This window comes from Balaenoptera borealis, assembly GCF_965194805.1.
Source record: "Balaenoptera borealis genome assembly, chromosome: 2".
NCBI classification, from domain to species: Eukaryota; Metazoa; Chordata; class Mammalia; order Artiodactyla; family Balaenopteridae; genus Balaenoptera; species Balaenoptera borealis.
In genome coordinates, this window is record NC_138867.1 from 90,034,122 (window position 1) to 90,052,087 (window position 17,966).

The 17,966-nt window shown below is 39.5% G+C and overlaps 1 protein-coding gene across 2 annotated transcripts in view; it reads left to right on the forward strand.

The window, feature by feature from the left end:
- The window catches only part of LOC309622102 (uncharacterized protein), an 81,494-nt gene that overhangs the window by 33,817 nt on the left and 29,711 nt on the right, over positions 1–17,966 (forward strand). The window contains exon 2 of one of the 2 annotated variants that reach the window (XM_082378436.1): positions 730–5,302. The exons of the other annotated variant lie outside the window; for it this stretch is intronic. Coding sequence (XP_082234562.1) covers positions 730–763 — 34 coding nt within the window. The 3' untranslated portion in view covers positions 764–5,302. Of the gene's footprint in view, positions 1–729; positions 5,303–17,966 lie in introns of those variants that run through there. 2 annotated transcript variants of the gene reach the window in all.

Consider the following 17,966-nt stretch of genomic DNA (forward strand, 5'->3'; position numbering starts at 1 on the left):
GTCCACCAATCAGATGCAACCTCCTGAGATTCGCGGTCGTTGCGGAGTTATCCAGGGAAGCATCCACTTTGCAGTCATGGATTACTGCAGAGGGAGTGTTTCAGTGAAGTTCATTCAGGGAAGCAGAGCCACTACAAGTATATGCAATAAGGATTTATTATAGCAACTGGAAGCTTGGTGCGTTTTTGTTTTTTTTTTGGCTGCACCATGCGATATGTGGGATCTTAGTTCGCCCACCAGGGATCAAACCCATGCCCCCTGCAGCTGAAGCGCGGAGTATTAACCACTGGACTGCCAGGGAAGTCCCTATTATAGGAATTGGACAGTGCACTAGTGGGAGAAGGGCTGGGGCAGTCAAGTTTGGAAAAGGGAGTCGGGGTGTCAGGGAAAAGGGCAGTTGTTCTGGACTATGGGCACAGGTGGACAAGCCTGAGCGTGAGCGAGGAGGAAGCCAGGCACATCCGCTACTAGCGCGGGACCCTGAAGGGCTGGCGTCAACGTCTAGGGAAGGCCGCGCCCTCCTCTTGGCTGTCGCCTCTGAGTTACAGAGGAGCATTTGGTGGTGGGTGTGGGGTCGCTCAGAACAGCCAGCTGTCGGGAAGAGCTGGGAGTGAGGTCAGAAAGGAGTACAAACCGGAACCCGCCGGCACCTGTGTCTGGCTCTCACACCGCCTCTGACCACAGTGACCTTCAGAGAGCACTGACTGCAGCTTCACTTCTGTTTTCCAGATCTCTCCCTGATTTCTCTTTCGGCCAGCTCTAACCCGGAACCAGACTGCTGCAGTCTTTCAGGGAGTTTGGGGGCCTGCATTTCCACTAATGATCACTAGATGGCAGAAGAAGACGCTGGTCTTCTTCAGACTTCAAAGTGAAGCTGAATCCACATGTCCAGGAGCAGCCGCAGTCTTTTTTTTTTTTTTTTTTAATATCTCTGTCCAATATTTGAAGAGGAGGTTATTTGAAACTGTAGTCTTTTTAAGCTTTTTTTTAAAAAAATATTTATTTATATTTTGGCTGCATTGGGTCTTAGTTGCAGCACACAGGATCTTTCATTGCTCTGCGTGGGCTTCTCTGTAGTTGTGGCCCGCGGGCTTAGTTGCCCCGCAGCATGTTGGATCTTAGTTCCCTGACCAGGGATTGAACCAGCGTTCCCTGCATTGCAAGATGGACTCTTAACCACTGGACCACCAGGGAAGGCCCCAGCCCCAGTCTTTGCTGGCTCTCCTGACAGGTGCTTTGTTGGCTGCAGTGAGGTCATCTGCACACAGGGCGTTTGTGGAATTTCTGTAAAGTCTTCTCCTGTGGCCCCAGGGTGGTTCTAAGTTGTCGCAGCCATTTTGATCATCACCTGAACTGTCATGTAACTCCACCTGGCCTTGCTGGACAGACCAGAGCAGGAGAGTTTGTTAGCATGAGCCAGCTCATACTTGACATGGTATGGAGAAGACCTTAGAATATGGTGACCTGGTGTGGTCAGCAAGCTTTCCTAAAGGGATGTCGTGTGCATTTTACCAATGCTACCTTGCAATTAAATTCTTGCCTCGACTGGAAGCTCCCTGGAAGCAGGCACCTGAAGATATAGCACTTCTAATCTGTTACCAACTAAGGATGATTATTTTTTTCAGAAGAAAAAGAAATCCTCTGTGTGAAAAACAAAGCAGGGGTTGCATCAATTGTAAACGGGAAGGTTTGACTGTGTAACAGAAATAAATTTTGTGTTTTCACCTCTGCATTTTCTTTTTATGTAAAATATTTGATAATTAACATTAAACATATACAAGAATTTATAACATGTATAAAGTATAAGGAATAAAATAAAAGGCTCACTCTTTTGAAAGAGTCATTCAGCAAATGTAGGAAATCTGCATAAAGATGGAAATGCATAAAAATATACTTATTCATTGGTCTCTCCACTTTCTTTCTGTCTGCCAGCCATTTTTTTTACACTATTCTTTTTTCCAGCTTAAATTAGAAGGTTTATTGTTTCAACAAGGCCTTTGCCAATTCTCTAAATTCCTATGCTCTTTTATCTTTTCTCCCATGTCTGGCAAAACCTTACCCTGGATAAACCCAACTATCTGCTGTTCATGTCTGCACCAGCTCAGCAGGACACTGATGATGAAAGTCACACAACAGAGATCAGCCTCACTGAAAACTCATGATCATTGACCCTAATCCCGCTGGATTTATCTAAGCAAGTTCACTGTCTTGTCATTACAAAGCAATTCCGCCCCCTCCCAACACCACAGGTTATACTTGCTGGCCAGAACTAAGATCCCTCAGGGCCTCTTCACTTCTCTCAAGCAAAGAAGTGAAGAGACACTGGAGGTGAGAACCTCAGCGTACTGGAAACTGCCTATAGCAGGTACACGTGAACTCATGGGGTCAGGGGAGGTGGGATGGGGACCAATTATGTCTGCTACATCTGGGGTGAGTGAGGTAGTGGGAGAATAGCTTAGGGAAAAGGTAATAATCTGACCTTTCATGTTTTAAGAATTAAAAATAAAAACTCTGCTCTGTGGATTATTTTCTGTGGTGAAAGGCAGACATAGTTTTGACATCATGCGGAGGTCAAAACAAGAAACCAGTCCCACTCCAGAACTTCTGGCCGAACAGAGACCCAGAGATGTACCTGTGTATAAAAAATGGAAAGAGCTGAGCACAAAAAGCTGCTCTCCAAGGAGCCCAAGGTTGGGACAAACTTGGCTGGGACAGCATTGAGGATCGCTCCCTTTCAAAGGACAATGTGCCCCTGACAGGGATCTGTGTCAGGATTAAATGAATTATATGGACTTAAAAAAACCTTTCTATTTTGAAATAATTCTAGACTTGTAGAAAAGTTGCAAAAACTGTACAGAAAATTCCCATTTGCCCTCCACCCAGCTTCCCCTAATGTTAACAACAGATTGCATAATCACAATAGAATTATCAAAACCAGGAAATTAACGTTGAAACAATGATATTGACTAAACTACAGATCTTACTCAAATCTTTTCAGTTTTCTCATAGTGTCCTTTTTCTAGTCCAGTATCCTATTTGGGATCCCACATTGCATTTAGTTCATGCTTCCTTTACCTCCTCTATCTGTCACATTTCCTCAGTCCTACTTTGTCTTTTAGGATCTTGATGCTTTTGGACAGCACTTAACGGTCAGTTATTTTTTTAGAAAGTCCCTCAGTTTGGGTTTGTCCAGTATTTTATTATGCATGATTAGATGCAAGTTATGCATTTTTGGCAAAAAACCATGGAAGTGAAGATGCTCTTATCAGCGCATCCTTTCAGGAGGTACAATGATGTCACAATGTCACATTACTGGGGATGACATTAGCTTTGATCACTTGGTTAAAGTGGTGTTGGCAGCATTTTTCCAATGTGATGTTTTCATTTTTCCTTTTCAATTAATAAATATCTTGGGGGGAGATTCTTTGAGACTACCCTATTTCTCATTATACTTGGCCCACTCATTTTTGGCATCCATTGATGGTTCTTGCCTGCCACATTATTACTATGCTATTTGCCTGATGATGATTTGCTATTTCCCTCATTTATATGAACTGATTTTCAGTAACCTGTTGGGTTGCAGTGGGAGCTAATGATGGAAATGGACTGATTGTGGTGCAGTTCTATTCCTGCATAGATGTGGAGGCCGGAGTAGCCTCCTTTTGACCTTTTGGAGATTGTAATGGCCACAAGAATTCTTGTATAGATCTGTAAGAGGATGGAGATGCAACAGGGAGATAATTGGATTTCCTGCTAATAAAGCAGTTAGGAAACTGAATAATTAAATAAAATGAATGAGACATCAATCATATTTATACATGATTTTGTGGAGCAGTTTATTTCAGTTAATTAATTTTTATCTGTAATACAATGATCCCTTTAAATCTGTAGATTTAGTTAAGCCTCCGTTTATTGAAAAATTTAAAAGATTGTTAGTGTTCCATAGGGCCTGCCCTTTTATTTGTACCAATTATTTATATTTTGGCTTTCTGTTGTCTTTCTTCTATATCTAATTATCTTTTTTCTAAATTATCTTTATCCTTTTTTTCCTCTGCATTGTGGGGATATCTTAAACATATCTCAATGTCATTTTTTCATTTTTCTGTAGGGTAAATTTTGCTCCAAATGAACTTGAGGTCCAACAATATTATCTTCCTCCTAAAATACTGAACTCTGTTCTGTTTTTATTCAATTCTCTTATGTCAACTTTTCTCTGACATTATTAAACATTGTTTTCTAAATTTTTTTCTATTTGCAAGAGTAAACTTTGTCCAGAGTATTCTCTTTGATGCTGGTGTTTGATTTCTTTTTCTCTTTTATAGATATTATTAAAGATTGTCTCTCTTATTCTCAACTTTGAATCCGTTTATTCAGGATTATTATTTGTCTAGAAATAACATCTATGGCTTCTTATTGGCTTATTTTCATATTTCTCTGGGCACTATTTGAGTCTTCACTAGAGCTAGAAGATGAAATGTTCTATCCTCTGTTCACTTATGTAGCTGCATGAGCTGGATAGGAAGCCATGTCTATGGGTAACTAGATTCAGAGAAATTTATCTCTGCTTTCTCTTTCTTCATAATTCTGTTAAAACTCCTGCACCTGAGACTAGATGAATTGAGATAGTGATATTTCCTAACCAATTGTGAGGACATATTATTTTCAATGTGTTTTTCTCTTGTCTTTAGGATGAGTGAACCACTTTGGGGAACAGTCATCATATGTTTTGTTGTGTGTGTGTGTGTGTGTGTGTGTGTGTCTGCACCTACATCTCCACACTTAATCTGCTTCTCCTTGCCACTATCACTCAAGATTGAGATAGTGGTCCCAGGAATTATCTCCATTCCTTCCCCACTTTGTGATGGGTAGAGGAGAACACCTCTCCTGCTTCGTATTTCTTCTAGCTTCTGCCTTGGAATGTGGGCTGAAGGGCCCCAAAGACTAGATTCCATGTCTTTTTCCCAGTATGCTCCTGTCATCAGTTCTAGTACTTCCAAACCGGACAACATGAAAGAAGTTTTTTACAATGTCTTGCCCTGCCAACTTGTCCTTTACTCTTTACTCCTGGCATTTATATTTACCCTGCTCTAAATTGAATTATTCTTCATTGATGCCTTGTGAAGTTTATAGACAAGATTAGACATGTCCCCTTAGTTCAGTGTTGATAATATTGTCTTTATACATTTTTGTTGTTGCAGTATCTTTTTTTTTTTTTTTTGGTTTTGATGTCTTTTAAATTGATTTGTGGGAGGAATCTTCTGCAAAATCCCCATGTATTTTCAGAAGAATCAATATACTTTTTGTAACCTAAAAAGATGAAACAAGATAAATCTAGTTGCCATTTTTTTGTGTGTACTTTTGGAATTCAAAACGTCCCCTAATTGGTTTTCATTGCATACAAATCCCTTATTACTTTTGTAATCTTCAACAAATTTTACCTCAAAAAAACTTTTTTTTTTGGCTGCGTTGGGTCTTCGTTGCTGCCCGTGGGCTTTCTCTAGTTGCGGTGAGCGGGGGCTACTCTTCGTTGCGGTGCGCTGGAGGCTTCTCATTGTGGTGGCTTCTCTCCTTGTGGAGCACGGGCTCTAGGTGCACAGCTTCAGTAGTTGCAGCATGCAGCCTCAGTCGTTGTGGCGCACAGGCTTAGTTGCTCCATGGCATGTGGGATCTTCCCAGACCAGGGCTCGAACCCGTGTCCCCTGCATTGGCAGGCTGATTCTTCACCACCGCGCCACCAGGGAAGTCCCTCAAAACAACTTTTGAAGTTCACAAAATATGAAAGTACTCACTGAAAAGTTTTTAATTTTATTTTTGCTTGTTTCTTTTTTTTTTTTAACATCTTAATTGGAGTATAATTGCTTTACAATGGTGTGTTAGTTTCCGCTTTATAACAAAGTGAATCAGTTATACATATACATATGTTCCCATATCTCTTCCCTCTTGCATCTCCCTCCCTCCCACCCTCCCTATCCCACCCCTCTAGGTGGTCACAAAGCACTGAGCTGATCTCCCTGTGTTATGCGGCTGCTTCCCACTAGCTATCTATTTTACATTTGGTAGTGTATATATGTCCATGCCACTCTCTCACCCTGTCACATCTTACCCCTCCCCCTCCCCATATCCTCAAGTCCATTCTCTAGTAAGTCTGTGTCTTTATTCCCGTCTTGCCACTAGGTTCTTCATGACCTTTTTTTTTTTTTTCCCTTAGATTCCATCTATATGTGTTAGCATATGGTATTTGTTTTTCTCTTTCTGACTTACTTCACTCTGTATGACAGACTCTAACTCCATCCACCTCACTACAAATACCTCCATTTCATTTCTTTTTATGGCTGAGTAATATTCCATTGTATATATGTGCCACATCTTCTTTATCCATTCATCCGATGATGGATATTTAGGTTGCTTCCATGTCCTGGCTATTGTAAATAGAGCTGCAATGAACATTTTGGTACATGACTCTTTTTGAATTATAGTTTTCTCAGGGTACATGCCCAGTAGTGGGATTGCTGGGTCGTATGGTAGTTCTATTTTTAGTTTTTTAAGGAACCTCCATACTGTTCTCCATAGTGGCTGTATCAATTTACATTCCCACCAACAGTGCAAGAGTGTTCCCTTTGCTCCACACCCTCTCCAGCATTTATTGTTTCTAGATTTTTTGATGATGGCCATTCTGACCAGTGTGAGATGATATCTCATTGTAGTTCTGATTTGCATTTCTCTAATGATTAATGATGTTGAGCATTCTTTCATGTGTCTGTTGGCAATCTGTATATCTTCTTTGGAGAAATGTCTATTTAGGTGTTCTGCCCATTTTTGGATTGGGTTGTTTATTTTTTTGTTATTGAGCTGCATGAGCTGCTTGTAAATCTTGGAGAGTAATCCTTTGTCAGTTGCTTCATTTGCAAATATTTTCTCCCATTCTGAAGGTTGTCTTTTGGTCTTGTTTATGGTTTCCTTTGCTGTGCAAAAGCTTTTAAGTTTCATTAGGTCCCATTTGTTTATTTGTGTTTTTATTTCCATTTCTCTAGGAGGTGGGTCAAAAAGGATCTTGCTGTGATTTATGCCATAGAGTGTTCTGCCTATGTTTTCCTCTAAGAGTTTGATAGTGCCTGGCCTTACACTTAGGTCTTTAATCCATTTTCAGTTTATTTTTGTGTATGGTGTCAGGGAGTGTTCTAATTTCATACTTTTACATGTACCTGTCCAGTTTTCCCAGCACTACTTATTGAAGGGGCTGTCTTTTCTCCACTGTATATGCTTGCCTCCTTTATCAAAGATAAAGTGACCATATGTGTGTGGGTTTATCTCTGGGCTTTCTATCCTGTTCCATTGATCTATGTTTCTGTTTCTGTACCAGTAGCAAACTGTCTTGATTACTGTAGCTTTGTAATATAGTCTGAAGTCAGGGAGCCTGATTCCTCCAGCTCCATTTTTCGTTCTCAAGATTGCTTTGGCTATTCGGGGTCTTTTGCGTTTCCATACAAATTGTGGAATTTTTTGTTCTAATTCTGTGAAAAATGCCATTGGTAGTTTGATAGGGATTGCATTGAATCTGTAGATTGCTTTGGGTAGTAGAGTCATTTTCACAATGTTGATTCTTCCAATCCAAGAACATGATATATCTCTCCATCTATTTGTATCATCTTTAATTTCTTTCATCAGTGTTTTATAATTTTCTGCATACAGGTCTTTTGTCTCCTTAGGTAGGTTTATTCCTAGATATTTTATTCTTTTTGTTGCAATGGTAAACGGGAGTGTTTTCTTAATTTCACTTTCAGATTTTTCATCATTAGTGTACAGGAATGCAAGAGATTTCTGTGCATTAATTTGGTATCCTGCTACTTTACCAAATTCATTGATTAGCTCTAGTAGTTTTCTGGTAGCATCTTTAGGATTCTCTATGTATAGTATCATGTCATCTGCGAACAGTGACAACTTGACTTCTTCTTTTCCAATTTGGATTCCTTTTATTTCTTTTTCTTCTCTGATTGCTGTGGCTAACACTTCCAAAACTATGTTTAATAATGTGGTGAGAGTGGGCAACCTTGTCTTGTTCCTGATCTTAGTGGAAATGGTTTCAGTTTTTCACCATTGAGGACAATGTTGGCTGTGGGTTTGTCATATATGGCCTTTCTTATGTTGAGGAAAGTTCCCTCTATGCCTACTTTCTGCAGGGCTTTTATCATAGATGGGTGTTGAATTTTGTCTAAAGCTTTCTCTGCATCTATTGAGATGATCATATGGTTTTTCTCCTTCAATTTGTTAATATGATGTATCACGTTGATTGATTTGCATATATTGAAGAATCCTTGCATTCCTGGAATAAACCCCACTTGATCATGGTGTATGATCCTTTTAATGTGCTGTTGGATTCTGTTTGCTAGTATTTTGTTGAGGATTTTTGCATCTATGTTCATCAGTGATATTGGCCTGTAGTTTTCTTTCTTTGTGACATCTTTGTCTGGTTTTGGTATCAGGGTGATGGTGGCCTCGTAGAATGAGTTGGGGAGTGTTCCTCCCTCTGCAATATTTTGGAAGAGTTTGAGAAGGATAGGTGTTAGCTCTTCTCTAAATGTTTGATAGAATTCACCTGTGAAGCCATCTGGTCCTGGGCTTTTGTTTGTTGGGAGATTTTTAATCACAGTTTCAATTTCAGTGCTTGTGATTGGTCTGTTCATATTTTCTATTTCTTCCTGGTTCAGTCTCAGCAGGTTGTGCATTTCTAAGAATCTGTCCATTTCTTCCAGGTTGTCCATTTTATTGGCATAGAGTTGCTTGTAGTAATCTCTCATGATCGTTTGTATTTCTGCAGTGTCAGTGGTTACTTCTCCTTTTTCATTTCTAATTCTATTGATTTGAGTCTTCTCCTTTTTCTCTTGATGAGTCTGACTAACGGTTTATCAATTTTGTTTATCTTCTCAAAGAACCAGCTTTTAGTTTTATTGATCTTTGCTATTGTCTCCTTCATTTCTTTTTCATTTATTTCTGATCTGATCTTTATGATTTCTTTCCTTCTGCTAGCTTTGGGGTTTTTTTGTTCTTCTTTCTCTAATTGCTTTAGGTGCAACGTTAGGTTGTTTATTTGAGATGTTTCCTGTTTCTTGATGTAGGCTTGTATTGCTATAAACTTCCCTCTTAGAACTGCTTTTGCTGCATCCCATAGGTTTTGGGTCATCGTGTCTCCATTGTCATTTGTTTCTAGGTATTTTTTGATTTCCCCTTTGATTTCTTCAGTGATCACTTCGTTATTAAGTAGTGTATTGTGTAGCCTCCATGTGTTTGTATTTTTTCAGATCTTTTCCTGTAATTGATATCTAGTCTCATAGCATTGTGGTCGGAAAAGATACCTGATACGATTTCAATTTTCTTAAATTTACCAAGGCTTGATTTCTGACCCAAGATATGATCTATCCTGGAGAATGTTCCATGAGCACTTGAGAAAAATGTGTATTCTGTTGTTTTTGGGTGGAATGTCCTATAAATATCAATTAACTCCACCTTGTTTAATGTATCATTTAAAGCTTGTGTTTCCTTATTTATTTTCATTTTGCATGATCTGTCCATTGGTGAAAATGGGGTGTTAAAGTCCCCTACTATGATTGTGTTACTGTCAATTTCCCCTTTTATGGCTGTTAGTATTTGTCTTATGTATTGAGGTGCTCCTATGTTGGGTGCATAAATATTTACAATTGTTATACCTTCCTCTTGGATCGATCCCTTGATCATTATATAGTGTCCTTCTTTGTCTCTTGTAATAGTCTTTATTTGAAAGTCTATTTTGTCTGATATGAGAATTGCTACTCCAGCTTTCTTTTGATTTCCATTTGCATGGAATATCTTTTTCCATCCCCTCACTTTCAGTCTGTGTGTGTCCCTAGGTCTGAAGTGGGTCTCTTGTAGACAGCATATATATGGGTCTTGTTTTTGTATCCATTCAGCCAGTCTGTGTCTTTTGGTGGGAGCATTTAATCCATTTACATTTAAGGTAATTATCGATATGCATTTTCCTATTCCCATTTTCTTAAATGTTTTGGGTTTGTTATTGTAGGTGTTTTCCTTCTCTTGTGTTTCTTGCCTAGAGGAGTTCCTTTAGCATTTGTTGTAAAGCTGGTTTGGTGGTGCTGAACTCTCTCAGCTTTTGCTTGTCTGTAAAGGTTTTAATTTCTCCATCAAATCTGAATGAGATCCTTGCTGGGTAGAGTAATCTTGGTTATAGGTTTTTCTCCTTCATCACTTTAAGTATATCCTGCCACCCCCTTCTGGCTTGCAGAGTTTCTGCTGAAAGATCAGCTGTTAACCTTATGGGAATTCCCTTGTGTGTTATTTGTTGTTTTTCACTTGCTGCTTTTAATATGTTTTCTTTATATTTAATTTTTGATAGTTTGATTAATGTGTCTTGGCAGGTTTCTCCTTGGATTTATCCTGTATGGGACTCTCTGTGCTTCCAGGACTTGATTAACTATTTCCTTTCCCATATTAGGGAAGTTTTCAACTATAATCTCTTCAAATATTTTCTCAGTCCCTTTCTTTTTCTCTTCCTCTTCTGGGACCCCTATAATTCGAATGTTGGTGCGTTTAATGTTGTCCCAAAGGTCTCTGAGACTGTCCTCAGTTCTTTTCATTCTTTTTTCTTTATTCTGCTCTGCAGTAGTTATTTCCACTATTTTATCTTCCAGGTCACTTATCCATTCTTCTGCCTCAGTTATTCTGCTATTGATCCCATCTAGAGTATTTTTAATTTCATTTATTGTGTTTTTCATCGTTGCTTGGTTCCTCTTTAGTTCTTCTACGTCCTTGTTAAATGTTTCTTGCATTTTGTCTATTTCCAAGATTTTGGATCATCTTTACTATCATTATTCTGAATTCTTTTTCAGGTAGACTGCCTATTTCCTCGCCATTTGTTAGGTCTGGTGTGTTTTGACCCTGCTCCTTCATCTGCTGTGTGTTTTTCTGTCTTCTCATTTGCTTATCTTACTGTGTTTGGGGTCTCCTTTTCACAGGCTGCAAGTTCGTAGTTCCCGTTGTTTTTGGTATCTGTCCCCAGTGGCTAAGGTTGGTTCAGTGGGTTGTGGAGGCTTCCTGGTGGAGGGAACTAGTGCCTGTGTTCTGGTGGATGAGGCTGGATCTTGTCTTTCTGGTGGGCACGTCCACGTCTGGTGGTGTGTTTTGGAGTGTCTGTGGCCTTATTATGATTTTAGGCAGCCTCTCTGCTAATGGATGGGGCTGTGTTCCTGTCTTGCTAGTTGTTTGGCATAGGGTGTCCAGCACTGTAGCTTGCTGGTCATTGAGTGAAGCTGGGTCTTGATGTTGAGATGGAGATCTCTGAGAGATTTTTGCCGTTTGGTATTATGTGGAGCTGGGAGGTCTCCTGTGGACCAGTGTCCTGAAGTTGGCTCTCCCACCTCAGAGGCACAGCCCTGATGCCTGGCTGGAGCACCAAGAGCCTGTCATCCAGATGGCTCAGAATAAAAGGGAGAAAATATAGAAAGAAAGAAAGAAAGAAGATAAAATAAAATACAATAAAATAAAGCTATTATAATAAAAAATAAGAAAAAAAATTTATTAAGAAAAAATATTTTTTTAGTTTTAAAAATAAATTTATTAATTTTTTATAATAAAAATAAGAAAAAATTACTAAGAAAAAAATTTATTAACAAAAATTTTTTAAAATTTCTTTAAAATAAAAAATAAGAAAAAACTTATTAAGAAAAAAATTTTTTAATTTTTTAAAATAAAAAAAGGAAAAAATTATTAAGGAAAATTTATTAAGAAAAAATTTTTTTAAGTAAAAAAAAAACAAAAAAAACAGACAGACTGAACCCTAGGACAAATGGTGAAAGCAAAGCTATACAGACAAAATCTCACCCAGAAGCATACACATATACAGTCACAAAAAAAGGAAAAGGGGAAAAATTAATATATCCTGCTCCCAAAGTCCACCTCCTGAATTTGGGATGATTCGTTGTCTATTCAGGTATTCAACAGATGCAGGTACATCAAGTTGTTTGTGGAGCTTTAATCCACTGCTTCTGAGGCTGCTGGGAGAGATTTCCCTTTCTCTTCTTTGTTCGTACAGCTCCCGGGGTTCAGCTTTGGATTTGGACCCGCCTCTGCATGTAGGTCGCCTGAGGGCGTCTGTTCTTCGCTCACACAGGATGGGGTTAAAGGAGCAGCTGCTTCGGGGGCTCTGGCTCACTCAGGCGGGGGTGGGGGGAGGGAGGGGTACGGAGGAGGCGGGGCGAGCCTGCGGCGGCAGAGGCCGGCGTGACGTTGCAGCAGCCTGAGGCGCGCTGTGCGTTCTCCCAGGGAAGTTGTCCCTGGGTCACGGGACCCTGGCAGTGGCGGGCTGCACAGGCTCCCGGGAGGGGCGGTGTGGAGAGTGACCTGTGCTCGCACACAGGCTTCTTGGTGGTGGCAGCAGCAGTCTTAGCGTCTCATGCCCGCCTCTGGGGTCCACGCTGATAGCCGTGGCTCGCGCCGGTCTCTGGAGCTCGTTTAGGCGGCGCCCTGAGTCCCCTCTCCTTGAGCACCGCGAAACAAAGAGGCAAGAAAAGTCTCTTGCCTCTTCGGCAGCTGCAGACTTTTTCCCGGACTCCCTCCCGGCTAGCTGTGGTGCGCTGATGCCTTCAGGCTGTGTTCACGCTGCCAACCCCAGTCTTCTCCCTGGGATCCGACTGAAGCCCAAGCCTCAGCTCCCAGCCCCGCCCGCCCTGGCGGGTGAGCAGACAAGCCTCTCGGGCTGGTGAGTGCTGCTCGGTGCCGAGCCTCCATGCGGGAATCTCTCTGCTTTGCCCTCCGCACCCCTGTGGCTGCGCTCTCCTCCGTGGCTCTGAAGCTTAAGCTTCCCCCCTCCTCCACCCGCAGTCTCCGCCCGCGAAGGGGCTTCCTAGTGTGTGGAAACCTTTCCTCCTTCACAGCTCCCTCCCACTGGTGCAGGTCCCATCCCTATTCTTTTGTCTCTGTTATTTCTTTTTTCTTTTGCCCTACCCAAGTACGTGGGGATTTTCTTGCCTTTTGGGAGGTCTGACGTCTTCTGCCAGCGTTCAGTAGGTGTTGTGTAGGAGCAGTTCCACGTGTAGATGTATTTCTAATGTATCTGTGGGAAGGAAGGTGATCTCCGCGTCTTACTCTTCTGCCATCTTGCCCAGACCGGTAACTTCTTTTTTAAACTTAGTTACATGCTGTCAGGGGCCACAGACATTTTCAAGACTATTTGAGGGCCAGGAAATCTTCATTCTTTGACACCAGAGGTTGCTATGCCCCTCTGTAGAAGGCCATTTATGTACAGTAAATTGAGTCCTTTACTTTCCTCCTCAAAGGGGGTTAGAATTTCTGAGGTTCGAGGCCTTCTGATTCCTTTGACAGCAATGTTCATAATTGCCGGCTCTCCGCTGGCAGGGCGGCACCACCAAGGAAAGCCCGGTGTGGGAGATGTGCCCAGTGCAACGATGCCGGTTAAATAAGTCTGTTTGTTTCTTTGTTTAATAAAAAGGAGCCTTAAAACCCAAACGAAATATTTCCAATGGCATAACTGTATGTAATGAACACATATGACCACCAGATGCCAGTCTTGCTTCATGCTAGATTTCAACCAGCGGCTAGAAAAGAGATAATGCAAAGCTGGTTTTCAAGTGGTAAAATATTTTTATCACCAGGGAAGACTTATATCCTCTAATTAAGCAACAAGACATAAAAGGGAGTTCATTTTGATAGTAGAAAGACAAAAAATTTGCTTGGCTTTAATTACCAAAAGAAAGAGGTAATTCTTTAAACCGCGTGTCACCTAAAGAATGAAGGAGTTATCTAACACGTGGAGCTTAGCTTGCTCTTAATTATATACTGGCTTTATTAAGTTGACGTACACAATGGCTGATTCATACTTTTAATTTATGTAGGTACAATTACAACAAAATTTAAACTATTATTTTCTCCTAAGTTTTAGCAGAACGGATGAAGTTTAAGTAGGTACAAACTAAAAATTATTATATTATGTTTTGAATTTTTCTTTTAAAGAAACAGAAGTGTTAACTTTTTCAAAGGTCACTCTTTTTTAAGATTGGTAAGGCCATTTAATTTCATGAGTACTATACAAAATTATCTTAAGGATTTGCACGCTTAAAACAATGTAATGTCAATACCTTAAATTGCATTTCACTTCTAATTCCTAACATTTATTGTGTACTTACTAGATACCAGGCACTATTCAAAGCACTTTATATGTTTTAACTCATTTCATCCTCTCAATAAACCTATTAGGTCAATACACATCATTTCTTTTTTAGAGTTGAACAAACTAAGTCTCAAAGAAATTCAGTAAACTACCCAAGGTCTTGTTTTCAAACCCTTGAGGTCTGGTTCCAGGATCCACTGCTATGCCATCCAATAAAATTTTACACACCAGTAAACTTAAAGGTCTGTAGAAGTTAAATTACCAAAGAATATACAATAGTTAGTCATTTCAGTGTAGTTTTACAAGCTTGGTTATATATCAGAAAGTTATAGCCCCTTCGCTTAGAGACTAGATTATTTTTGTGTCAGTCTTCCTTACTCACTTTCAGAGGCTAACATTTCCAGTAGGGAACAAACTTAAACACTGTTCAGCAGCTAGAAGAATATATACATACATATACATATATATTTATATATATAGAAAACAAAACTACTAAGACTGTAGGTTAAGATGCTGACTGGGATAACGTAATGCATATAATCTCATTCCTTTCCCAAAACATGCTAAAACTTCAGCCAAAGTTTTTTCCCCCCTGCCAAAGTTACTGATATAGTTGACATACAACATTGTATTAGTTTAAGCTGTACAACATAATGATTTGATATATGTATATATTGCAAAATGATCACCACAGCAACTTTAGTTAACATCAATTACCTCACACAGTTACAATTTTTTTCTTGTGATGAGAACTTTTATGATCTACTCTCTTAGCAACTTTCAAATACTGCAGTATTGTTAACCATAGTCACTATGCTGTATATTGCATCCCCAGTACGTATTTATCTTATAACTGCGAGTTTTTACCTTTTGACCAGAGACAAGGTGTACTTTAAGATGTCAAAACCTCTCAACATAGTGACAAGTTGAGAGGAGAAAACAGCAACACAATTTTGTAAGGTGGAAAGTGGATCGTGGAGGGTAAACTGACTAGAAGACCAGATCTTCAGCTAAGAGCTGAGAAAGCTGAGAATGAACACAATTCACAATTTACTCCAGAGTCTTGAGAAGGCTCAGGAACCATTAGTTCCAGGTACATTTGGAAATGGATGTGAAGTGTGTTCATGTATGGGTGTGTGTGTTGGGGTCACACTATAAAAAGTAGTACAGGGTAAATATTGTTTAATATATGATCATACTTTTAAATTACCTCTTGCTTTCCACACCTCTGGGCAACTGCCCAGTGTCCATCCAGGCAGAAAGCCAGAGGTTTATCTCCGGAGAGAGTAAATCAGAATCTCTGTACCGGGGGTGATAGGGAAGGGAGTTCATCCACAGCTGAGGAAACATGGGTACAATGACAGAAATAGAGGGAATAAGTGACCATACACTTTACTGAATGCTGAATGCAGAGACCTTCATCCTTCATTGAGCATCTGGAACAGTCACCCAGACTCTTTCCCTCCAGTCAGTGTCAGAAGACTCTTAGAAATCTAACAAGGCCAAGAGGAAATACCTAAATATATTAACATCAAATGAAGTTTATCCAGATAAACTTAAAGAGAAGCTCAGAGTTGATAGCCCTCATTCACATGCCCATTTCTAATTAGCTGTTTTTTTGAATTTTATTTTATTTTATTTTTATACAGCAGGTTCTTATTAGTTACCCATTTTATACATATTAGTGTATATATGTCAATCGCAATCTCCCAATTCATCCAAACACCACCCCCACTTTCCCCCCTTGGTGTCCGTACATTTTTTCTCTACATCTGTGTCTCTATTTCTGCCTTACAAACCAGTTCATCTATACCATTTTTCTAGATTCTACATGTATGCGTTAATATACGATATTTGTTTTTCTTTTTCTGACTTACTTCACTCTTTGTGACAGTCTCTAGGTCCATCCACGTCTCTGCAAATGACCCAATTTCGTTCCTTTTTATGGCTGAGTAATATTCCACTGTATATACGTTCCACATCTTCTTTATTCATTCACCTGTCAATGGGCATTTAGGTTGCTTCCATGACCTGGCTATTGTAAATAGTGCTGCAATGAACATTGGGGTGCATGTGTCTTTTTGAATTATGGTTTCTCTGGGCATATGCCCACTAGTGGGATTGCTGGATCATATGATAATTTTATTTTTAGTTTTTAAAGGAACCTCCATACTGTTCTCCATAGTGGTTGTACCAATTTACATTCCCACCAACAGTGCAAGAGGGTTCCCTTCTCTCCACACCCTCTCCAGCATTTATTTTTTGTAGATTTTCTGATGATGCCCATTCTAACTGGTGTGAGGTGATACCTCATTGTAGTTTTGTTTTGCATTTCTCTAATAATTAGATGTTGAGCAGCTTTTCAGATGACCTCTTGGTCATCTGTATGTCTTCTTTGGAGAAATGTCTATTTAGGTTTTCTGCCCATTTTTTGTTTGCATTGTTTGTTTTTTAATATTGAGCTGTATGACTTGTTTATATATTTTGGAAATTAATGCTTTGTCCATTGATTCATTTGCATATATTTTCTCCCATTCTGAGTGTTGTCTTTTCGTCTTGTTTATAGTTTCCTTTGCTGTGCAAAAGCTTTTAAGTTTCATTAGGTCCCATTTGTTTATTTTTGTTTTTATTTCCATTACTCTAGGAGGTGGGTCAAAAAAGATGTTGCTCTGCTTTATGTCAAAGAGTGTTCTTCCTATGTTTTCCTCTAAGAGTTTTATAGTGTCTGGTCTTAAATCTAGGTCTTTAATCAATTTTGGGTTTATTTTTGTGTATGGCTGTAGGGAGTGTTCTAATATCATTCTTTTACATATAGCTGTCCAGTTTTCTCAGCACCACTTATTGAAGAGACTGTCTTTTCTCCATTGTATGTCCTTGCCTCCTTTGTCATAGATTATTTGACCATAGGTGCGTGGGTTTATCTCTGGGCTTTCTATCCTGTTCCATTGATCTATATTTCTGTTTTTGTGCCAGTACCATATTTTCTTGATTTCCATAGCTTTGTATTATAGTCTGAAGCCAGGGAGTCTGATTCCTCCAGCTCCATTTTTTTCCCTCAAGATTGCTTTGGCTATTCGGGGTCTTTTTTGTCTCCATACAAATTTTAAGATTTTTTTGTTCTAGTTCTGTAAAAAATGCCATTGGTAATTTGAAAGGGATTCCATTCAATCTGTAGATTGTTTTGGGTACTATAGTTGTTTTCACAATATTGATTCTTCCAATCCAAGAACATGGTATATCTTTCCATCTGTTTGTGTCACCTTTGATTTCTTTCATCACTGTCTTATAGTTTTCTGAGTACAGGTCTTTTACCTCCTTAGGTAGGTTTATTCCTAGGTATTTTATTCTTTTTGTTGCAGTGGTGAATGGGATTGTTTCTTTAATTTCTCTTTCTGATCTTTCATAGTTAGTGTATAGGAATTCAAGAGATCTCTGTGCATTAATTTTGTATCCTGCAACTTTACCAAATTCATTGATTAATCCTAGCAGTTTTCTGGTGGCATCTTTAGCACTTTCTATGTATAGTATCATGTCATCTGCAAACAGTGACAGTTTTACTTCTTTTCCAATTTGGATTCTTTTTATTTCTTTTTCTTCTCTGACTGCTGTGGCTAGGACTTCCAAAACTATGTTGAATAAGAGTGGTGAGAGTGGACATCCTTGTCTTGTTCCTGATCTTAGAGGAAATGCTTTCAGTTTTTCACCATTGAGAATGATGTTTGCTGTGCGTTTGTCATATATGGCCTTTATTATGTTGAGGTAGTTTCCCTCTATGCCCACTTTGTGGAGAGTT